We start from the raw sequence: 24,760 nt of genomic DNA on the forward strand, positions 1-24,760 counted from the left end.
TCGAGACAGGGTTTCGCTGTGGCTTTGGAGCCTGTCCTGGAACTAGCTCTGTAGACCAGGCTGGTCTCGAACTCACAGAGATCCGCCTGCTTCTGCCTCCCGAGTGCTGGGATTAAAGGCGTGCGCCACCATCGCCCGGCTAGATTCGTTTTCTAATTCTTGAGCCCGTGGACACATAATCTTATGAATTGAAATGCTGTAAAGTTCATCTATTACAGATGCGACTGATACTGAAGGAGGCCAAGTTACTTGTTGAGAATCATTTAAGTAGCCCAGTGGCTCTCAGCCTTAGCTAAACTTGGAAACACCTTCAGGTGGGCTTAAAAACACTGTACTTGAGCCAGGTACTGGTGGTCTACACCTTTAATCCTAGCACTCAAGAGGCAGAGGCAGGCGGATCTCTGAGTTCGAGACCAGCCTGGTCTACAAGAGCTAGTTCCAGGACAGGCTCCAAAGCTACAAAGAAACCCTGTCTCAAAAAGCCAAAAAAAAAAAAAAAAAAAAAAAAACCACTGTGCTTGGCTGGGCAGTGGTTGTTTTTTTGTTTTTGTCTCAGCTCTTGGAAGGTAGAGAATCTCTGTGAGTTCGAGGCCAGCCTGGTCTACAGCGTGAGTTCCAGGATATGCTCCAAAGCTACAGAGAAACTTGTCTCAAAACCACACACACACACACACACACCAAACAAACAAAACAAAGCTGTGCTAGGGAAATGATGTTCTGTTTCATTGGTCTTCATACTTTGCCTACAACATCGATGATTCTTATTTCAACTGAAATGTTTTATTTCTTAGAACTCTTAAGTTAAAAGACTTTTGGTTTTGATCGCACTTACTTTTTGTTTCATTTGCATGTTTGTCACGAGGAGTTCAGAGAACAGTTTATGGGAGTCATGTCTCTCCTTCCATGGGTCCTGGGGATTAAACTCAGGTTTAGCTGCAAGAGGCTTCCTTTACCTACTGAGTCATCTTGCTAGCCCCAGAAGGCAGTCTCCCTCCCTCCCTCCCTCGCTCTCTAGCTCTCTTGCTTTATTATGTATGCAACTCCAGCTGGTCTGGAACTCACTATGTAGAGCAGGCTTGAGCTTTGTCTTAGGGTTCCTATGGTCATGAATACGAGCACAGAAGCAAGCTGGGGAGGAAAGGGTTTATAAATTTGGCTTACACTTCCACATTGTAGTCCATCGTCTAAGGGGGTCAGGGTAGGAGCTGAGGCAGAGGCCATGGAGGGATGCTAGTCTGGCTTGCTTTTCATGGCTTGCTCAGACTGCTTTCTTATAGAACCTGGGACCACCAGCCTAGGGAACGCCCCACCCACAAGGGGCTGGTTCCTCCCTCATCAGTCACTATGAAAAAGCCTATGGAGACATTTCTTGATTGAGGTTCCCTCCTTTCAGCTTGTTGGTCAAGTTGACATGAAGCTAGCCAGGTCAAGCCCCTAGCAATCCACCTGCCTCCAGAATGCTTTACCAACATGCCCTGCGAGAAGGCATTTGGGGGGGGGGGTTTCGAGACAGGGTTTCTCTGTGGCTTTGGAGCCTGTCCTGGAACTAGCTCTGTAGACCAGGCTGGTTTTGAACTCACAGAGATCCGCCTGCCTCTGCCTCCCGAGTGCTGGGATTAAAGGCGTGCGCCACCACCGCCTGGCTTGCGAGAAGGCATTTCTGTTTTGTTTTGTTCTGTTATGTTTTGAGAGAGGGTTCTCTGTGTGACAGCTGTCCTGGAAATTTGCTTTGCAGGTCAGGCTGGCCTTCAACTCATTGAGATCTGCTTTCCTGTGCTGGGATTAAAGGCCATCATGCCTGGTCCTAGACCTTTCTTAATCTAAGTGATAAGCTTATACATTTTATGACACAAAGCTTCAGAATCTTAGAGCCTTTATTTTAAGTTGGTTAAATAAAAAAAAAATGACTATTTGTGGTTTTTCTATAGTGCTGGAGATTGAATCCACCTATCATGCATGCTTTAGATATATGTATGTGGAACATGATATAAAGTTCATGCCAGAGGCACCTAATAATTCAGGGTAGGTCTTTTGAGTAAAATATTGGGAAGACAAGACCTTAGAAGCACTAATTAAAATGTCAGCTGCCATGTGGATGCCAGGATTTGAACCTCTCAGTCCTCCAGAAGAGCAGCCTCCTAACTGCTGAGCCATCTCTTCAGCCTTCTACACTAATTAAAATGTATTAGAATTTCCACCTTGCATTCTGTTTCAGTGTATATTTTAATTTTTAAATTTAGGCTTAATTTTCTTTTTATTATTTTTAACTTTTCCTATAGGTAAAGGCACTGAAAGAGAAGATTGAATCTGAAAAGGGGAAAGACGCCTTTCCAGTAGCGGGTCAGAAGCTAATCTATGCAGGTATGAATGCAATTCTGAAATTAATTTCCAATGCTTTGCATATTTGACATTTTAGTTTTAGAAATGTTATCTTAATGCCTGGCAGTGGTGGCTCACGACTTTAATCCTAGCACAGTGGATCTCTGTGAGTTCGAGGCCAGTCTGGTCTATAAGAGCTAGTTCCAGGACAGGCTCCAAAGCCACAGAGAAACCCTGTCTAAAAAAAGAAGAAAGGAAGAAAATTGTTATCTTAGAAATTATAGTATTTTTGAGTTGACTTTGTCAGAAACATGATCATAGATAACAGTGGTGGAAGTAGTTTTTAAATTATGTTTTGATATTCAGTCTTCTCTCTACACATTTGCCTTCTGTGTCCATGGGGTGATTGTGAGTGTTGTGACTGACTTCTGTGTCATTCATGACTTTCAGTCTGTCAAGAACTTGACTAATACACACGAAAGTTGGAGAATGAAGGCTTGTTTCATACATCAGAAGATCTTCATAATAGGATTAAATGATAGGAATACTCCCCTAAAGTTGAAATACAAATTTTTAAATTCGTAAGAAAAAGAAGCCCCAATACAAAAGCACCCAAGAATACGACTAGGAATTATAAATTTAATTAGCCTCACTGACACTCAGGAAAATATGTTAAAAATAGACTTGATGGCAAAATTTAGTAGAGAAAACTCATTTGTTCCCTTGAGGATGGCACTAGAACTCATTACAGATGGTTGTTTAACCACCATGTGGTTGCTGGGAATTGAACTCAGGTTCTTTGGAAGAGCAGGCAATGCTCTTAACCGTTGAGCCATCTCTCCAGCCCAGTGAAATAAGTTTTTAACCTGTTTGTTTCCTTTCATGGAGCTTTTATAGTTTTTGTATTTTCAAAGCAGGGCCTCACTCTGTATCCCTTTCTGTCCTGGAACTCACAATCAAGACCAGGCAGGCCCTAGAACTAATGGAATTATGCCTGCCTCAGCCTCTCAAGCCTTGGGATTAAAGGCATCTGGACATCAAAAACAAACAAAAACAAGGCGGTGGTGGCTCAATGCCTTTTTTAATCCCAGCACTGGGGAGGCAGAGGCAGATGGATCTCTGAGTTTGAGGCCAGGCCAGCTGTTCTACCAAACTAGTTCCAGCGCAGCCAGGGCTACACAGAGAAATTCTGTCTCAGCAACAACAACAACACAAGTATGTGTCACTCACTGCTGGGCATGTTTCCTTCTAGGAGAGAGACAGGTGAGAATGATTGCACACTGATCTAGCTCCATTGTTGTCAGGATTCAAAACAGATGAATTATAATTTTTGGTGCATAGCCTCTTAATCTCATTCCCACTCTTTTGTGCAGTTCATACTGGTTTTTATGCAATAGCTTTTTTAGAATAGAGAACTAAATTCAATTGAGGAACCATTTAGGAGTCCTGACCTGAGCATAGCTTTGGTCTTCTGCACCACGCTCACTGAGTTCCATTATTCTCTTTTCTTGTATGCTCTGCTGTTTTTATGAAAGGTTTTGTTCACTTGGCTTATTTTGTTTGTGGTTGTTTTGCTTTTAAAACATTAGAACATGGGGCTGGAGAGGTGACTCAGTGGTTAAGAGCGCTACCTGCTCTTTCATAAATCCTGAGTTTAATTCAATTCCCAGCAGCCACATGGTGGCTAACAGCAATCTATAATAAGATCTGGTACCCTCTTCTGGCATGTAGGAAGAACTCTGTATCCATAATTTTAAAAAATTAATCTTAAAAAATAACATTGGAACATTTCTGATTCATCAAGTGTCTAGTGTTTCAAGTTAGGAAGTTGCTCATCCCTTCTTTTAGAAAAAACTATACTTTATTTTCGAGAAGGTGACAAGACAATTGAAAATGTTTAATTTTCTTTGTCTTTATGATTTCCCTATTTGTAGGGCTGACTTCAAATAAATAGTTAATAAATTAAAAGCCAAATCAGTTGGTGTTTTGTATGCTGAAGATGTTAGACATTCTTTTCATCAGATGCTTTTAAAGTGGTACATGTCCATTTATATGTTTATTAGCTGGATGCTCAAGTTTTTCTTAGACATTTTACTTGCTAGCATTAATGTTAAGAGTAATTTTTTTGTAAGACAGCTTAATGTATTTCTAAATAACATTTTCTCCTCTGAATTATTAGGAAAAATCCTCAGTGATGACACTGCTCTCAAAGAATACAAAATTGATGAGAAGAACTTTGTGGTGGTTATGGTGACAAAAGTAAGTTTTGTCTTCCCACTGTACCGTTATGCATGTGAATCAGCACACAGTGGCCACGCCCACAGCCGATGAGTTGTGTGCATTTCTGTAGCACAGCATGTGGATACAGGCAGGTCTACCACGTCCCTGTAAGGCTGATATGATAATTAGGTATCTGTAGCTCTAAACTCATTTTGTAAAACAATGTGTCTTATTTTTTAAGGGTTATTACTCCTTAAAGCCCATGAAGAGTTATCATCTTCCCTTAATCTATGTTCACTCTGCTTTATAAGAGGTGCTAGAGTAGTTAAGTTACCACGTGATTATTTAAAAATATGCTCAGCAGCAGGCCGGTGGTGGCGCACGCCTTTAATCCCAGTACTTGGGAGGCAGAGGCGGGCGGATCTCTGGGAGTTCGAGGCCAGCCTGGTCTACAAGAGCTAGTTCCAGGACAGGCACCAAAGCTACAGAGCAACCTTGTCTCGAAAAACCAAAAAAAAAAAAAAAAAATATGCTTAGCAAACAAATTAATGTCTTTCATTCTGTAGCTTTCAATATATTGCCTTTCGGGCACTAGATATTTTTGCTAGACCTGACAGACTCAGGGTAGGAAAAAAAATCATGAATTGAGTGCGAGTTCAGTTTTCAGTGAGGAGAAGAGTTTTAAGAAATAAAGAAAAAGACAGCTAAAGAAATGATGGGATTTTTTTTTGTGGTTTTTACAGAAAAGTAATGGATTGAATAGACTGAATGTAGGATTTAGGTAGAATAAAATTCACTATGACTTTTATTTATGTGTAATTGCATTTGCTGCTTGGAAGGCTTTATGGCTGTGCTCTTAGTTCAGGAAGTACAGAGTATATACATCATTTTGCTCCGTGTCTGTGTGTGTATGTGTGTTTAACTTCAATGTCAAAAACTCATTTTGATAATGCTTTTAAGTGGCAATATGGTCTTTAAAATTATAAACAAGGTGCATAAGTAAAGCGCTAGAAAACTATATGGTACTTTTGGGTATGTGTGTTCTATATTTAAGACAGATTTCTTTGTGTTCTTTTTTATACTGAATTGCTATAAGGACTGAGATGAGTCTAATGTTAAATGCACTTGATAGTTAATGTAATTTATCCTAGGAACTCTGAGGAGTAATGAAGCGCTTTCATTTGCTAATGTTGATCATTTATCATCCAGTTACAAAATGATGTTTAGGTTACTAGTTATTAGACTGTTCTTGTTGTTGCCATCGTCCAGCGAGTGATCACGAAATACCTTATATTCACTTTGCTTTTTTAACACGTATAGCCCAAAGCAGTGACAGCCCCAGTGCCAGCCACAACTCAGCCATCGAATGCTCCCACCACGGCTGCAGTTAGCTCTTCCACGGCAACAGTTGTGGCTCAGGCTCCAGCCCCCACCCCTGCTTCAGCTCCCACTTCCACACCTGCATCTACTACTCCAGCCCCAACTACAGCATCTTCTGAACCCGCACCTGCTAGTGCAACTCAGCCTGAGAAAACTGCAGAAAAGCCAGCACAGTCACCAGTGGTTACTAGCCCAGCACCAGCTGACAGGTAAGGACTGTGTTTTAAGAAATTAAATAACAAAGTAGCCATATTTCTGAATTTGTAAAAGTCAAACTATGTTACATTTTTATTTCTTTTTTAAATAGTTTATTTGTATTTTATGTACATTGGTGTTTTGCCTGCACATATGTCTATGTGAGGGTGTCAGATTCCCTGGAACAGGAGTTATAGACAGTTGTAAACTGCCATGTTGGTGCTGGGAATTGAATTCAAGTCCTCTGAAAGAACAGCTAGTACTCTTAATCCCTGAGCCATCTCTCCAGCTCACATTTTTTATTTCTAAGTGAACTCTGTGTCATATCCTTATGTCTATTTTTCTTGCTTGTATGTACATGTACCATGCTTGTGTGTTTAGGACACAGGTTGATGTAATGTATCTTCCTCTGTTGCTCTCTACCCTATTTGTTTGAGACAAGGTCTTTGGCTTGCCAGTTTGGCTAGGCTGTCCAATGAACCTTTGGGATCCACCCGTTAACACCTTCACAGTGCTGGAGTTACAAGGCATGCCACTGCACCCTGCCGTGGATCCAAATCAAGTTCTTGTGCTTGCACCTTTATCAGCCGAGCTTTCTTCCCAGCCAGTTTGTGACTATTTTGATAGTTTACTATTAAAATATAAGTATACATTCTATCATACAGATTTTTATGTTTTGAGTTTTTAGAAAGATGTGTTGGAAAGCTTCTTCTGAGTAGAGATGTTTAAGAAATATAAATTACCAAAAAATAGTAATTGTAAATAACATTGGCAGCCAATCATTTTTATTTGTCGCAATTGTTTGTGGCCATTGTTATATATGCAACATTTGCATCCTTCCATATCAGTAAATCAGTTGCTGTATTGCACTGTATTTTGTTCTGACCTTTGTTAGCTCTTATATTTTAAGAACAGCATTAAGGTCTTTGGACATTTTCCTCATCTATAAAATGGAGGTCACACTAAGATAATCTAAGGTGGAAAGTGGACAGGTGTGGTGACCGCCAGGTAAGATCAGCAGTAGTTGCTGTTACTTGCCTCTTTTGTTGACCCAGCACCTAGAAACAGCAGGAGATAGATGCCTGATACCTGCAGCTTTCGCAAAGACTCTTGGCTACAGCCTCCTAGCCAGAGCCCTTCCTCATTGTTACCAAAGTCACCACTCCTCACTGAAACCTGGTGAATCAAATGTGAAGGATCAGGAGGAATTGCAGGGTTTTGTTGTTGTTTTGTTTTTTTATAGGATTGTGGGGTGATTTGGGGTGGTGTTTGTTCCTTCAGTGATAATACTATGGGCAGAGCAGATGATTTAGTCATAGTAATTTTGGCTGGAAATCAAAGGGATTTCCTGGGCTTATCTAAAATATGAGTCCTATTACAGCCAATCTGAAACTGGCACTGAGCTATAGCTTGGAACACAAGTAGAAGGAGTTACGTGAACTAGGAGTCAGAGCCAGCCACTGCGGAAAACTAGCAGCGATTGGAAATGCTTTGAAAGCATGAAAAACATCTGTGGGATTTCTGGCAGTATGTGCAGGTTTGCCCCATATACAAACATGCCCTTGGTAAAATTTAATCTATAAATTAGGCATAGTAAGAGATTAATTACTAATGAGATTAGGATGTGAACCAGCTGTTGTGTTCATGGCTAATCTGAGCACTTCAGAGGCCGAAGCAGAAAAATTGCAAGTTCAGAGGCAAAATGGGCTTTCATAGCAAGATTATGTCTGAAAGAAAAATGTTTCTTGAACTAGGTGTAGTTGGCATGCCTTTAATCCCAGCACTTGGGAGGCAGAGGCAGGTGAATCTCTAAGTTTGGGGCCAGCCTGGTCTGCATAGTGAGTTTCAGAACAGCCAGGGCTACATAGAGAGACCTGTCTCCAAAAATAAGTCTTTGAAGTATACTGTCTTAAAATGTATGATGGTCCTGTAGATTAGCTAGTCTGTACCCCATCCACCCCCAGTTAAGTTGAGAGCTTTCATTCAGTCACTAAAGAAAGCTTCTCCAGCGTATTTCCTTCCTTAGCATCACTACTATTACATTTGGAGGGCATTATTAAAGGTTTTTAAAAATGGTTTCATGAACACTATACTGTGGCACCTTAACAGTGGCTCTGGTGATTGAGGCTGTTTAAGGGACCAGTAGGCAGGCAAGTGAATATATAGCATCGAAGTAATGAACAAAAAGGTGCTGTGGCAGCCAGGCTATCAAGCCATAGTTAGTACTTGAAGTGGTCACATAACCTTCCAGACAGGCTGTCGGTAGCCTGACAAAAGGTCAGGGTGTTGCTCTGCTTCTTCTCTAATTTGGAGGATGCCTGAAAAGAAGTGCTAATTTAGCCTACGTGACAGCTAGCAATATATGTGAGTTGTGTCTTTTCTTGTGCCTCCACGCCAGTCAAGAGAAAAATAGTTTTAGTTTATGTTGGGGACTGGTCCAGAGAAATAGTTTATGGTCCTGGCTGCCACCGGACCCCGACACTTTGTTTTAGCGTTTTGCCCCTAAATGTGGCTTCCATGTTGTGATGATTCTTTTCTGTCTTGCCAGCCAGCTCTCAAATAATGACACAAAGACTTCTAGTTATGAAAACTTGGCCTATAGCTTAGGCTTGTTCAACCAATTCTTACAACTTAAATGAACCCATTTCTATTGATCCATGTCCTGCCATGCAGCATTACCTCTCTTCCTTCTTGCACCTCCTGTTTCCTCTCCGTGTCTCCCAGCACCTCTCCATTTCTTCCTTCCTTCCTCTCTCCTGAAGTCCAGCCTATACCTCCTGCCTACCTATTGGCTGTTCAGCTTTTTTTAAAAGCCAGTCACAGGAACATATCTTTACACAGTGTAATCAAGTATCTTCTGACACCTTGTCTCATACAGTCAGCTGTGTTTTGGGAGAGTGTAGAATCTCCTGCCCATTACTAAGAAATAGCACAAAACTTAGGGAATATATTTCTTATGTTAACCTAGAACACTTACCCCCCACCCAGCATCTTTGACACCATTGTCTAACTTAAACCCTTTCTCCCCATGTACATCTAGAATGCATTCTGCTCTTACACAGTGGAAGATCACTAGAATCAGCTTAAACCATTGTGTCGACGTCTGTGGGAGAGGAATTTAGCGGGGACGTGAAGGTGGGAGGGGGAGAGTTGAGGGACAGGTAATAGCAGAGAGTTGAGTGGATATAATCAAGAAACATTAACTACATATTATATGTGTATGAGATTGTGTGAAATAGCAGCAGATGAGTGGATATGGTCATGATACAGTGAATACACGCACACATGAAATTGCCAAAGAATAAAAATTTTAAATTAACATTTTAGGTCTCCAGAGAGTCAATAAGTTAGAAAAGGATGGCTAGTGATCTAGGAAAGCAGACTTCATCTGTTTGGGTTTTTTGAGATGGAGTCTCTCTGTGTAGCTCTAGCTTTCTTGAAACTCACTTTGTAGACTAGGCTGGTCTTAAACTCAAAGATGCACATGCCTGTACCTCCTGAGTGTACTGAAGGTGTGTGCCACTATGTCTGGCTAACTGTAGACTTCTTAGTTGGACTTATATACTAGTTGCTTAGTCTCTTTTTAAAATATGGAACACTTCACGAATTTACATGTCATTGTGCAGGGGCCACGCTCTTCTCTACATCACTGAAGTGTACACTTGACTGTTCTTTTTTTCTCAAAATAGTGTAATTTCGGAGAGAATGACAGAAGGTCTAGAAGGCAAGATAAATATGTCCTTTAAATCACAGAACTCAGCGAATAGGTGTCAGGAGGTACACTGAAGGCTTCTCCATCACTGCTGGCCAGACATTTTGTTTCTATAATTTGTTTTTTCATGTCAGTTTTGTTCTTGATAAACTACCTGTGAAACAGTGCAGAGGGTGCTGTTGATGATTGCCATAAAGAAACTTTACTTGTGGGCTGGAGAGATGTTGCATGGGACCTGTTTTCACTTCCCATTTCCCATATGGTGTCTCACAACTATCTGGTTACTCAGGGGATTTGACTCCCTCTTCTGGCCTCTGCAGGCACCAGGCCTATGTGTGGTACATATACATATGTAGACAAAATACATTAAATCTCGGAAGGAAGGAAGGAAGGAAGGAAGGAAGGAAGGAAGGAAGGAAGGAAGGAAGGAAGGAAGGAAAGAAACTGCACTTATGCTTTGTGAGTTCATTGTTGTTTAATGACACATTAAGTCAACCCAAAATCTGTTTTACCATACTGTCGTCGTTGAACTTGGAGCAGGCCTACTACTGAGTGCTGAAACTACAGCAGTGTTCTGCCACACCCAGTCAGGACTTTTCCACTATGTGACAGAGGCTGTAGGACAACATAAGAAGTATCTGTGTACATACATGCACATCCATGACATGAGGAATGGTGTTTAAAGTACACTACAGTTTTAAATGCTTAAAGGAATTTATTTTTAACATTTTAATATTAAATATTTTTAATATTTTAAAGTTAGAAACTAGTGAAGGGCAAGGGCAAAATGTTTTGCTTTTGATTGTTTTTTTTTTTTTAAGACAACCTTTTTATCTAGCATTGGAGCCTGTCCTGGAACTAGCTCTTGTAGACCAGACTGGCCTCGAACTTACAGAGATCTGCCTGTCTCTGCCTCCTGAATGCTGGGATTAAAGGCATAGGCCACCACCGCCCAGGTCACAGAGGTTCTTAAACAGGGTAGGAAACAGAAGAAAATAGTTCTTGATCTCTGTTTATCCATATCTGCTCACACAGATACACATTTGCACACAAGTCCATTTAAAAAATATAATTTAAAAGCTAAAATTGGAATGCAGTATAAATATATGGAGCGAGTGTAATAGTTTACTACTGCTGTCACACCTGGAGAGGTGGCTTAGCTGTTAGGAGCACTAGTTGCTCTTCCAGAAGATCTGGGGTTCAGTTCCCAGCACGCATAATGGTGGCTCACAATTGTCTGTAATCCCAGGTCCAGATCTAATGTTTCTTCTGACCTCCAAGGCACTTCACATGTGCACATGCTTGCATACAGTTAGGGATGCACACCTACACGAAAATAAAGTAGAAATTGTAATTGCATTGTTACTTAATTAGTATTCATAAGTATATGTTGTATACTGGGCAAGTCTGTCCTATAACTCCACCCCGTTTCATTGCTCCTCCCATTTTCTGTCTTGATTCCTCTAGATTCCGCTAGATGGCTTCACTTCTACTTCGTCATACATGATTTTGTGTGTCCACTGTCAGAATCTCTGTGGTGTTTTATAGTCTTATATTTCAGCCTTTTATTTTAACTTAATTCTGATTTCCCAACAAAGCAGAAACATAGGGATGCACATGTGCATGTGAGTGCATTGCCCGGGGTTAACCCAGGACCTTATACCTTTACAGTTGGTTTTCTTTTCTTTTTTTACGGTTGGTTTTCTTTAGGTTAGAAAGAGCTGCACCTCACCTGCCATTTTCTTCCTTTGTGTGTGCTATATTCCTTAACTTGTATGCTTTCTTTCCCTATCATTGGAAATTTACTCAGAGAACCTCACTGTGAAAGACTCGCCAGCCTCATTTGGTTTCTACAGGTGGCTACTTTTGGTATTTCTTCTGCTGTGACTTGATTTATGGGTTATTCTCATAGTTCTTAGAGCACACTTTCTTTAAAGGCATTGTTTTATATTTTTTTAATGTTAATTAGAATGACAGAGTCTCAGAAGTAGTCTTACCTTAACCATAAATCCTACAGGTAAAGCTTTGGGTATAATCTCTAAGAGACTGACTTACCTGTAGGCATTAATAAAGAATTCTTTAGAAATTAGTTGCTATAATAATTTAAGTGGATTTTGCATACTTTTTGAAATGTGATTTTTTTTTTTCTAAAAACCCTTTACAGTACACCAGGAGATTCTTCCCGGTCAAATCTTTTTGAAGATGCAACAAGTGCCCTTGGTGAGTGTCTAACTTACAAAAGAAGTCATCAGACAGTGCAGTTTCACCTTCAGGATCACACTGTAATCAGCTTCATGGTCACTTACACATGACTTATTTAGATCATAGTACTAGAGACTTTGGCTTCCATATTAAATTCTTTAAAATCTCCTCTTGCAGTTAAGCACACTCCTTTGAAGCTAATTATTTTCCCATTATGAGTTTTCTATGTATGTGGTCTTAACAAGTTTGGTCTGTGTATAGGCTTATTGCAGAAGTAAGTGCCTTTGGAAGGGTTTGCTGGTTTCTTTTATGTGCTTCACATTTGTTTGTTCACCCCCAGCTTTCATCCAGTGTGCTAGTGTTCTGGATTTCTGGCTGCATCCTGTTACTTATATGGGCAAATAGCAAAAAGGCCTTCTTGCCCCAACTTTTGATTTGACTACTTAATAAAGTCTTCCCCTTTCCCTTCATCTCTAATCTGTCAGCATTTTTTCTTCCTATTATTAAACCTCTGATTTTTATGTTCATGCTTTTATGTTTATTGGCTGACATCCCTGTTCCTGTGTAGATGGAGGGCTGGGATAGGTGCACTCCCCTGTGTGACTGGCTTCTGGCTCCTTAGCAGCAGTAGCTGCTGCTGCATTCCGACGGCACTGACAACCCTTGGGATTACAAGTTGGTTCTGAGCTAGTTGGGCTTTAACTCCTTGGAATTCTTGTTGTATTTAATGACGGGGGAAAAAAAAGTAGGTGTTTTAAATAGTCAAACTAAGATTTCCTGGGTGTACCATATTCTGAATTTCATCTTTTGACCATCCTGGGACAAAACTGCCTTCAAATACTATCAGTAAGTATCCCTTCATGAGACTGAAGGCATACTATTTCATATATGGAAAGCTGTAAGTTGTAGAGAATTGTTAACAAAGGTTTGGGGAGAACTGGAGAAGAAGATTACATAGAGAATGCATACCGTTTTGTAGCTTCAGAGCCAGAGCCACTTGGCACTTGTGTCTAAGTTTAATGGAGATTCTGGCTGTTACCAGTGTTGCCACAATAGAGTGTTTTGGTGCTATTGAGCAGGAGCCAAGTAAATTATGCCTTTTGCTGCTAATACTGCTATGTCTAAGTTTCTGGTGGTGGTGTTGATTTTACTTACACACATTTTTTTTTTGTTTTTTTTTTTTTTTTTTGGTTTTTTTTGGTTTTTCGAGACAGGGTTTCTCTGTGGTTTTGGAGCCTGTCCTGGAATAGGAGAGACATAACATAATTTTGCTCATGTTTCAGAGTGTAGGAAGCAGAACAATTTATGACTTGGTCAAGAAGCCAACAGATAGGAATGCTAGCACCCTTATATTTATGTCTTTATGTCACCTAGATCATTCTCAGCTTTGTAATTCCAGAATCTCTTTGCTCTGTTGAGTCCCCACTTCGTTAGCTTCCCATTTGGCTTTTGTTATACCTCTTTTCCTGGTCTGTATCTTGAACCATTTTTCTCAAGCACTCTAATATAAGTCTCATTATTCCTGACTCTATAATTATGTGTTTTCTGTGGTTCTGCTTTAGGCCACAGTTAAACATTTAGACTATGGGAATGGATAAATACTCCGTGTGTGCTGTAGGGATTTCCCACTGTAATTGTGCTACTCATCTTCCTCTGAATTTGCAGACTTATTTAAACTGCAAACAGGAAATCTACAGCCTCTACAAAAGTCTTTGTACCCTCACTCGTTTGCACCAGTGTGCTTGCTGTTGTTTACTGGTGGCATATGGCTGCTGGTCATTTAAACTAGAGGGCAGAGTTGGGGGTGAAGAATTCTGAGGTGGTAAGAAAGGCAGTGGTACCCAGAACATAAATGGAAAAGAAGATAGTTTTAATAGAGGTGAATTGAGTGGGTGTAGCTTTCTTTTAGGCAAGATAACATCCACCTGGGAAGATTGGAGATTGCCTGTGCCCAGTGACTCACTTACAACACAAGTAATTCCAGCCTTGGGTGTGAAATTGTATCTTGCTAACTTGTTCCCCATCAGTTTGAAAATACAAAGTGTCAAAAGAAAAAAATAAAAGCCAATCTTATCACACCAGACTTGATTGTTTGAAATATATGCAAAAAAATGACTTGTTTCTTGTGAGCTAGAATTTGTCTTTGTCCCATACTGCCATTGAACTTCTGTAGCTAAGACTGACCTTAAACTCAGAGCAGCCTTTCAAATGGTAAGATTACAAGAACAACCCATTTGTTTTTTGTCTTGGGCAGGTTGCCTTCTCTGACCTGTGAATTCTTCCTTGTATTTGTAGCTGATATTTCTACTGTGCTTATAAAGCCACCTAATTTTCTGTTGCTCTTGTAAGTTACCACAAACTTAGTGGTATGAAACAATTAGTTTTCTTGCCATTTATTTTTGTAGGTCAGAAGTTTTGACATGTTTTTTTCTGACCGATATCAAGAAGTCAATAATTTTTTTTTTTTTTTTGAGACTGGGAGAATCTAGTTCCTTATCACTTCCAGATTCTAAAAGCTTGCAAACCGGTTCTTCACCTGCAAAGACAACAACAGAGCTCTCATTCTGTTTTGTCTTCATTGTCTCTTACCTTTCTGTCTCTCTTGTTGATGACATCAGGCCCATCTGTTGAAAAGACACTTCCCTTTGTCACATAATCTATGTATTTTGTAGGTTTTGGGGATTAGAACACGGACATTTTTTAAGGGAGGGCATCTGACTACTTGTTGACTTTCATACTGTTGTCTTTGCTCAACACAGTAGTATGTGAAACATTATAGACATCATACAGTTAAGAAGTGTGGAGAGAATGTTTTTTGAATGTTCACGTCCTTTTTCCTTGTCTCCCACACACCTGTTTAGTGACAGGTCAATCTTACGAGAATATGATAACTGAGATCATGTCAATGGGCTACGAACGAGAGCAAGTAATTGCGGCCCTGAGAGCCAGTTTCAACAACCCCGACAGAGCTGTGGAGTATCTTCTAATGGTGAGAAGTGTATTTCACTTTTTCTCTTTAATATCAAACTCTAAAGAAATTATGATTTTAAAAGATGAGTTAGCAATTTAGTGGCAAATACTATATGCTAGATAGTTTGCTGTTAACATTTTGTGTTGATAAAATGTAACCTTTGAAAAGATTCTGAGGTGATTTTCATTAGAAAATGCCATGGCGGTGAGTTATGAAGTGGCTCTCTGGGTGGTGCCTTCCACACCTGTGAGCTCTGGAGAGGGTGTCTTTCTAATAGAGGAGGCTGACATCTTAGTAGATTTTAGTTGTTCACTTAATCTGTTATGAAATATTTAGTGCAAAAGAACCATTACCATTTCTGTTTGACAATTTGATGGAAATTCTGGACCCTGGACCTGCCAGTAGTCTTAGCCTTCAGTGACTCCCCATCAGGAGCCGGCTGGACCTGTAGTGCAGGTGCACCGTTAGCCACTGCTCACTGCCTGTCTTTCCTAAAGTGGGTTTGCCTTGTGTGTGTAATAGGAAATGGACTTACCACCACTTGATAAAGTCTAAGACTGATGGATTTTTAAATAGCTATAACCGCCATTTGTTTAATCTTGTTCATCAAAATAAAAACTCTGTACTTTTAAGCTGTAATAATTAAAAAAAAAACCAAGTGCTTGAAACATACAAAAAGCATCATTTGAAATTTAAACTATTGAAATTTATTTTATACCTGTTTTGTCAATTTTGAAATTTTATATGAGGCGCTTCCGAGATGATGCTTGGCTTAGAAACATGAGTCAGTAGAGGAGACGGTTTTCCTTGGCCAGAGATGCCTGGTATTCATTCGTCAGACGCTTCTACCACCAGGAGTCACTTCAGAGCCGTCACCCTCTTACCCTAAATGTTCTAATGTTGTGTCGCTGAGTGACAACTCAGGAAAGTCGTCTGGGACCCCCATACAGAGGGAATGCCTAGTTATTAATATTCTTAGAGTTTAATTGGGTGTGGGTTGTGGTTGTTCCTGAACAGTACATCTATTACTGTAGAAAATCCTGTTGAACTGCCTTACATACAGTACATGCATACAGCACTGAGGTCTACACAGTATCAACCATCTAAGATTAATAACCTTTTATGTTTGATGTCATAGACATTATTTTACTTGTAGACAATGATGTTCAATAAGCCACAAATGTTTTACTGTGTATAATATTTAGCCTGTGTGTTTGTGAGATGTCTGAAAGCTTGGAAATTGTGTTGCAGGGAATCCCAGGAGATAGAGAAAGTCAGGCTGTGGTTGATCCTCCTCCCCAAGCAGTGAGTGCTGGAACTCCTCAGTCTCCAGCAGTGGCAGCAGCTGCAGCAACCACAACGGCAACGACAGCAACTAGTGCTGGAGGTAGTGACTGTTTCTGATGGCAGACGATCTTTTTTTTTTAATATTTATTTATTTATTATGTATACAATATTCTTTCTACATGTATGCCTGCAGGCCAGAAGAGGGCACCAGACATCATTACAGATGGTTGTGAGCCACCATGTGGCTGCTGGGAATTCAACTCAGGACCTTTGGAAGAGCAGGCAATGCTCTTAACCACTGAGCCATCTCTCCAGCCCCATGGCAGATGATCTTGAGTATAAGATTGTTTGATCTGAAGCGCTCCAGTGGGGTTTGGATATGTCTTAAGTCGTGTCCTCACTCACAGAAGAGACAGATTCAACCACATGTGTGGTAGTGCACACTGGTGCTGCTGTGTTGTCAGAGCTTACTTCACTAGTTGGTTCTTCACAGTTTGAGTTTAGTGCTCATTCAGAATGGAAGGCTCACTTTATAAAAATGCATAAGATGCAGGCAGGGTGTGGTGGTGTGTGCTTTTCATCCTAGCACTGGGAGGCAGAGGCAAGCAGATCTCTGAGTTTGAAGGAACCTAGTCTACACAGCAGAGTTCCCAGAGAGCCCCAAGGTACAAGAGAATCCCTGTCTCAAGTGGGGAAAAGACTGTACAATTTCAAAGCTACAAAAATCTTGGTGATTGGACTACTAATTTTGGAAAGGCTATGTGTGTTTTTTGCTCTCATTTTGGCGGTCAGTCGGGACTCTATGTTATATAGTGAAAAGAGGAGGCACAGCTCTGGCTTAGATTTTAGTATTTCTATTCATCACCTGCTAGGTAGCTTAGTCTCGAGTCTCACTTTAATATGACACATAGATAGGAATAATACGCATGTTATGTGTGTGTATATATATATATTTTTGTGAGCAATCACAATAACATGATTACCGTTTGATGCAGGACACCAGTTTCTTGTATTCTCTGTAATGGTTCACAGGGCATTGTGAGTGAATTTGCTTCTTAGTGTTCTGTCCTTTTGCTAGTAGTAAAACTTTCAGCAGATCAAAGGAGCACATGGGGGTTTAGAGAGTTTGTGAGTTATTTTTTCTACTACAACTGAGAACTCAAGTTATTTTCATTTGAAGTATTTTCTGTCTGAAGATATGGTTTCCCTCCCTCTTTGTTACGTATTTACCACTTTTATTTTAAAATGTATTTCAGGTCACCCCCTTGAATTTTTAAGGAATCAACCTCAGTTTCAACAGATGCGACAAATTATCCAGCAGAATCCTTCCCTGCTTCCAGCTTTGCTACAGCAGATAGGTCGAGAGAACCCTCAGTTGCTGCAGGTAATGATCCTTGCTAATTTGGAAAATGGAGTTGTAATGTTGTGTTGTTTTTATACTACAGAATTTGCGTTCTCTCCATTTGCCTCTCAGAACTATTTTGTTTCTTTAATGATAATGTAAAAAAATCATTTTCCTTTTTGACTTGAAAGGACTGGCCCTAAATTTAATTTGTTACTGGATTCAGGCCAGCCTAAGATTCAGTGATTGTTCTGCCTCGGCCTCAGTGAATCACCATGCTTGCTGAGCCTTTTCTGTTCTTATTTAGAGTTGTCTTTTTCCTGAAGACAGTTATGATTGGTGTGTTGATGGTGTGTTTGCTTGTGTTTTTCAAATCACTACAGCAAATTAGCCAACACCAGGAACACTTTATCCAGATGCTAAATGAACCTGTTCAGGAAGCAGGTGGTCAAGGTGGAGGAGGAGGTGGCGGAGGTGGAGGAGGCGGAGGTGGCGGTGGAGGTGGCAGCGGAGGAATTGCAGATGCTGGAAGTGGGCACATGAACTACATTCAAGTAACACCTCAGGAAAAAGAAGCTATAGAACGGGTGAGTTGAAGTCAAAGTAGATTTGAGTTCCTTGGTTACTCTAGCACCTGGGCTGGTGGCTCCTGCTGGGATGCAGCTGCAGCATTTCTGTACACCAGAAACAGTTCTGTTTCCTTGCCCTAGCGACTGCAGTAAGGACTTGTAGCCCCACCTCTTACTCTTTGTGTTTGTGCCCTCCTCCTCTACAGCAAAGGGCCTTCTTGTATAAATCAGATATACATATTAATGGATTACAGTTCTCATTGAAGTAAAACACAAGAATATTAAAGCACTATACCTAATTCAAAATAATTTCAAATTTTACTTCACTACTGTCCCTAAAATGTTAAATAAATATCTATGTGAATTATGCAAGAGTGGTATACAATAAACATCAGACACTACCTATTTTAATTATCTGTCCTCAACAATGGACCAGTGCAGGTCTGAGCAATGCAATAACCTAGATTTTGTTAAAACTGTGATCAGTAAACCTAGCTCTCATTCTTACATTTGTAGACAGGAAAGTAACACACTTGCCCATTTATTGCTACAAAGTATTTTGAGCTGGAAATCAGATGGAACTCTACACTTATATGGTCACAGAGATCTGCCGTCTCTGCCTCTCCTTCCAGTGCTGAGACTAAAGGTGTGGTGCTCCACCATGCCTGGCTTTCATCTTCTTTTGAGTCTAGGCTTAAATTGGTTTCTCATTTCTGCATTGTAGATAAGCATTGTTTAATCCAAATGAAAGTAAGGCATGCTAATTTTTAGAAAGAATTCACAAATTGCTCTTATGTGTAGGTCTGTGATCTATTTTGTGTTCTTTTATGAATGAATATGAGTGAGATTGCATGTGAATATCCATGTATCCCAACACCATTTGCTGAAAAGACTTTGAAGTTGTGTGTTTCTGTAAAAAAATCAGTGGTCCATGGATGTGTCAGGGTTATTTTTTGAACTTAGTTTTAATGCTTTGGTCCATGTCTATTCACATGCCATTGAGGCTAGTACCTCACTCCTCGCTGTCTTTACTTCAGGTTTCTAAGAAAATATGAAATCAGGTGTTGAGTGCTCCAATTTTGTTTCTAAAATTGTTGTGGATGTTCCAGATCTCTCATCCTGTGTAAATCTCAGGATCAGCTTGTCCAGTTTCTAGGGGTAAAACTTTTAAAGATGGCTGAGTTTAGAGCCTTTATTATGTTCAGCCGGGAGATGCATTTGAGAAATGTCCTGTATCTTTTTTTTTTCTCTTTGATTTTTTTCAGGGGTGGAGGGGTTGTCATTTGAGGCAGTTTTGCCTCAAATCCTGTGCTGGCTTTCAACTTGATATGTAGATGAGGGTGAATTTGAAGTCATGATTCTTCTGCCTGCATTTGCAAGTGCTGGGAGTGCAGCACGCACCACTGAGCCCACTGAGATTGCTGTTCACAATCTTAAGTCTGTGGGTGTGATGAGCAGCTTGTGATCCCAGCTCCTAGGAGGCGCAATTGGAAGACTATGTAATATGATCATCTCAAAACAACTTAATTCTTACTAAGGCAGTTCAGTGGTGTAAGTTAAAAATATTGTACTACTTTTGAGTTTATTCCTCATATCTATTTTTTTTTATGCTATTGGTAATTACTCTTCTTATTTTTAAAATATTCATTTTTAAAAATAAAAAACATTACAAAGAATATTTGTAATTACGAAGAACAGTTTTGTGTGTTGATCTTAGATTCCTAAGATCTTGCTGAATTCATTTGTTTGTTTCCGTGGCGTTTTCTGGTTAAGGAAGGTGTTCCTCTGTGGTGTCAGGTTGTTGAGCTTTTGTCATAACAGGTGGTACATTTGTTGCTTTTCTCAGTTTGTCACGTGATCGTCTTCTAAGAAGTACTTTATTGTGTATATTGAGTCAACGTTGCATTCTTGGAACAAATCTCACTAATCATTAGATGATGATGTTTGATTCAGTCTTCTGGGGTTTGGTTGAGTGTTTTTAGGCCTATATTCAAAACAGCTGCTGCTTCATAGTTTCCTGGTGATAGGTGTCTTGTATTGTGGGGAATTGTGACTCCACAGAATGAGTGGAGGGTGTTTTTGGGAAAAATTTAAGAATTGGTCTTGATTATTTGAAGAGCTGATAGACACCACCCATCCTTCATGTTCCTTGGGGGAGTTTCTGTGCTTACATATTTCTTTTTGTGTAGTTTTCACTGTTGAAAAGGCAGTAATGTGCTGAATTTTATCCCTTACTTTAGCAATTTGAATCTTCAATTTTTTCCTGACCATTTTAATTTGTCAGTTACTGATTTTTCAGTGCTTTTTATTGAAAATATTCTCTAATACATCCAGACCACATTTTCCCCTTCCCTTACTTTTCCCAACTCCCTTCTTTCAGGTTTTTTTTAAGTTACTGTTTTTGTTGTTTTGTTTTTTAATATTAAATCTCTTGCATTTCTTTCTAGTCTTTATTATTTCCCTGCTGGTTGACTTTGAGTTAGTTTTTTTGTTTTGCTTTTATTGTAGCAAAACATTAGCTTTTTGTTTATATATCCAGGCTATATAGAACTTAATTTCAGTCAATCAAAAAATAGCACTTTCTCTTTTCCATAAAATACCTGCTAAAATATATATCACAGGTTATCTTGTGAAACTTTTTTTTCCTTTATAATTTATTTATTTATTAAGGGTTTCTGCCTCCTCCCCACCACCGCCTCCCCTTTCCCTCCCCCTCCCCCGATCAAGTCCCTCTCCCTCATCAGCTTGAAGAGCAATCAGGGTTCCCTGACCTGTGGGAAGTCCAAGGACCGCCCACCTCCATCCAGGTTTAGTAAGTTGAGCATCCAAACTGCCCAGGCCCCCCCAAAGCCAGCACGTGCAGTAGGATCAAAACCCATTGCCCTTGTTCTTGAGTTCTCAGTAGTCCTTATTGTCTGCTATGTAAGTCCGGTTTTATCCCATGCTTTTTCAGACCCAGGCTAGCTGGTCTTGGTGAATTCCCGATAGAACATCCCCATTGTCTCAGAGTGTGGGTGTCTCTTGTGAAACTTCTGAGTACACAACCATTAGACCACAGTTGAAGGTGTTCACACGAATGGGGCACTGCCTTTTCTCTGTAGTTCTGTTCTCCAGCTCATATTTTTATAGGGTCAGGAAGCCTCTACCAGGCCCAGATCCAGCCCCCAACCACCATTGTGCTCATTACCTAAAGGGAAAATTAGGAGTGAATAAAAGAGCCAGAGGAACAGTTCCCCAGCGAGGCTACCACCTAGGACTGATGCTGGGTGGAGTTCCATGAGAGTCTCAAGCTCTCTAACTAAAATTGTTTAAGTAAAAGTAGGAGTCCTCACTAACCCTTCCCCTTCAAAAATGCTTTTGGGTTGGTTTTAGTCTCTTTAAACGATCCTACCTACTCACATGCACACACTCTTGATTGGTGGCACTTGGGGTTGAACCCAGAACCTCACATATTCTTGAGGACTGAATCCTACCCCTGCAGGGCCTGTCTTAATATGAATTGTGTATAGCTCTAGGCCTACGCACTTCTAAGCACCGTCCCATCACAGTCTCAGAAATGAGTTTGCATAACTTCTGGTCTTTAAACTTACAAAGTCTTGTTTTAGGGCCATCTTTCCTGAAACATATCCTGTACATATTTGAGACTGTAATATGCTCTTGTTAAACACTTTCTGGCTGTCAAGGCTAGTTGCCTTATAGTGTTGGTTAATTCCTTTGATTTTCTTGTTGGTTCTCTTTCTGATTGTATCTTTTGTTGCTGGTACTGGTGGCATTGGAGTCTCTAGATATAGCTGAAATGCTGATTTCTCTCTCCAGTGATACTTTTTTGTTTTATATATTTTTGGCTTCTTGCTACATATGTTTATCATGTCTTCTTGGTCCCCTCTTAAGTCATAAAAACATCCCTCTTCTGTGGTAACAATTAAGTTTATGTCTCATTGAAGAATGTAGTTGGATTGTCCCATCTCTTGATCTGTTACTTCAGCTAACCTTGTTTTAGTTTGGACACAACTTAGAAAACACGTTCATGTGGAAGGGTGTGTGGAGGGAGTGGAAATTTGGATTGGTATTTATTTTTATAGTAAAAAAATAAAATATTAATTAAAAGAAGTTAGAGCTAATGGACCAGTGATTTAAAAAAAAAAAACACGTTCATGTTTTTAGTTTTTTCTACTTTGATTGTTTTGTTGATTGATTTGTTTTTGTTTGTTTTGTTTTTTGGGTTTTTTTTCTGTCTAATAATTATCTTTTAAGTACTATGTAATAGAAAGTTGTTGATGGTTAGGGAAGGTATTCATCCGACTAAGAAGTAATAATTGTATGTAGAAAAGTAAGCTGTTATTTGACTTGAGTGTTTGAGTATTGGGTCTCAGGTAATTTTAATAATAAGAGTGTAGACTAAATAGCTTATTAGTGTTTCAAAAATGCTACAAATTTAAGTACATTCGAATAGGAAACACTGTCTTTATTGCAGAATACATCGTGCAATGGTACTGTAGTTGGTCACCCCCTTTTAATATAAAGTGTTTAAAGATACAAACTATGTTAAGAAATGAAGTATTCATTTTTACAAAAAGTTGATGTGCAAGTTAAGGTCTTTTCATGTGCGTTCCCTCCCTGTACTAAAGCCATTTGAGCCCAGATTTCTACATGCTCATTTACTTACTGGTTTTTAAGTGTGGGTATCAGAAGGTGTTTAACATAATTGTGCCTGTTGATTTAATCTCATGGATTTGGAACAATGTATAAAAAAATTTTGGACATTATTAAATGTTCTCTCCACCCTCTGAGTGTTGAACAATGATCTAGATTCAAATGGGGCTGAACTTGTGAATTTTTCAGGAGCATTTTCTGTGGTACTGTTTGTTTGAGGTGTTCAGTGGCAATGCTACAGTCCTAGTATAGAAAGCAAACTAGACCATAATCGATGAGTTGTATATTTAATTGCTTTCTTTTCTTCCAGTTAAAGGCACTAGGATTTCCTGAAGGACTTGTGATTCAAGCATATTTTGCTTGTGAGAAGAATGAGAATTTGGCTGCCAACTTTCTTCTACAGCAGAACTTTGACGAAGATTGAAGGGACTCTTTTGTATCTCACTCACACCAGTGCATTACACTAACTTTGTTCACTGGATTGTCTGGGGTGACTTGGGCTCATATCCACAATATTTGGTATACGGTAGTAGGTTGGTGGGGGTGGGAGGGAGGGAGCTAGGACACAGGGCAGGGATACATACCATGCATGTCTGCTTCAGTTAGCAGATGCTGCAGATCCACACAATGTAAAATACTAGACAACCAAACATCCGCCTTTGCAGGTCTTTATTCTTCTAAACAGTAGGTAACATTTCCTGGGTTTCATTCTAGTATATTAGATCCAGAAATTTAGTGTGATGCCCTGCTTTCTCTTTTCTTTGACTTAACATTGGTTTCTGAATCTTTGCTACCTAGAATCTATAGTCTGTTTTATGGCAACACTGGATAATGGCTTTTTGAAATTGGAAACAAAATTGGAGCATCTGTAAACAGAAATGCCAAATTATTGATGGTCATTGTTGCTGCTTCACACAAATATGAAATTGATGCAAAAGGAAGCCCATTCTTCATGTTCAGTACTTAGGGTAGGGAGGGTAGAGGGGGACTTTTTCTTAAAATGAAAATAATTACTGCTATTTTAAAATTTCCTGATTATTGAATGTGAGACCCTCTGACATGATTTGAGAAGCTGTACACATATAGGCAGAGTTATTTTCCTGTTTACATTCTTTATTTGTTTGGGGGAGATTGGTAGGTGTCTAATTACTGTTTACTTCATTGTTGTATTGCAGTAAAAAATTTAAAACAACCATTGCATGTTTGCTTTTGATGTATCCCTTTGTGAAATTAGCACTTTTGGGGCCAATGAAGAAATGCATCATTCAGTCTCTTTCCCCCTCCCTTTCCTCAGTAGCAATGATCAGCAGGTCATGAGTCAAACTGCTGCCTTTGGGGGGAAAAAAACCCCCAAAATGCTGAATCAGTTCAAAATTAGCAATTCTTTCAAAATTGGCTTCTGATACTTGTGGATGTCTTTATTAGATAAGAATGAATTACCATTAAATCTATTAGTATTACATTGCTTTCAAAGAGAGGAGGTGGGTGGGGCTATAATCCAGCATTTAGAAAAGCTTTTTGAAAAGTTTACTGCATTTAAAGACGGGCGAAAACTTTTGTATGATTGGGAAATACGGCTGGAAAGAACTTTGGAAAATATACAATCAAGATATCTCGTGGCATATTAAAAGAAAAATCTCAATCACAGTGTTGGCTTTTATTTGGAATTTGCTCATCTCTGATTTTCTTTGGAAACCCCGCCATTAGTATTGCTGTTTGATAAAGAGGGGCCATGTGTCATATTGTTGAATTTGTCAAGTCGTCTTAATCCTGAATATAAAGCATTGAAGGAAGTAATGTTTCCCACCATGTGATTTCATGTGGGAAGATGGCTTTGCAGACCCTGCTCAGTGTGCTGCAGTGTGCTTAGCATCACTTGGTGGTGACTCGCTTGCTCCTCATGCGCTTAT

General features: G+C 39.7%; 1 protein-coding gene across 1 annotated transcript in view; it reads left to right on the plus strand.

Annotated features, from left to right (window-relative positions):
• The window catches only part of Rad23b (RAD23 homolog B, nucleotide excision repair protein), a 37,912-nt gene extending 14,518 nt beyond the window's left edge, over positions 1 to 23,394 (plus strand). The window contains exons 2-10 of the mRNA XM_005362196.3: positions 2,280 to 2,361; positions 4,499 to 4,578; positions 5,860 to 6,128; positions 11,991 to 12,046; positions 14,890 to 15,017; positions 16,251 to 16,386; positions 17,543 to 17,670; positions 18,012 to 18,215; positions 23,161 to 23,394. Of these exons, the coding sequence (XP_005362253.1) occupies positions 2,280 to 2,361; positions 4,499 to 4,578; positions 5,860 to 6,128; positions 11,991 to 12,046; positions 14,890 to 15,017; positions 16,251 to 16,386; positions 17,543 to 17,670; positions 18,012 to 18,215; positions 23,161 to 23,274 (1,197 nt within the window). The 3' untranslated portion in view covers positions 23,275 to 23,394. The remainder of the gene's footprint in view (positions 1 to 2,279; positions 2,362 to 4,498; positions 4,579 to 5,859; positions 6,129 to 11,990; positions 12,047 to 14,889; positions 15,018 to 16,250; positions 16,387 to 17,542; positions 17,671 to 18,011; positions 18,216 to 23,160) is intronic.
• Positions 23,395 to 24,760: the final 1,366 nt, after the last annotated feature.

Source organism: Microtus ochrogaster, linkage group LG5 (assembly GCF_000317375.1).
Source record: "Microtus ochrogaster isolate Prairie Vole_2 linkage group LG5, MicOch1.0, whole genome shotgun sequence".
NCBI lineage: Eukaryota > Metazoa > Chordata > Mammalia > Rodentia > Cricetidae > Microtus > Microtus ochrogaster.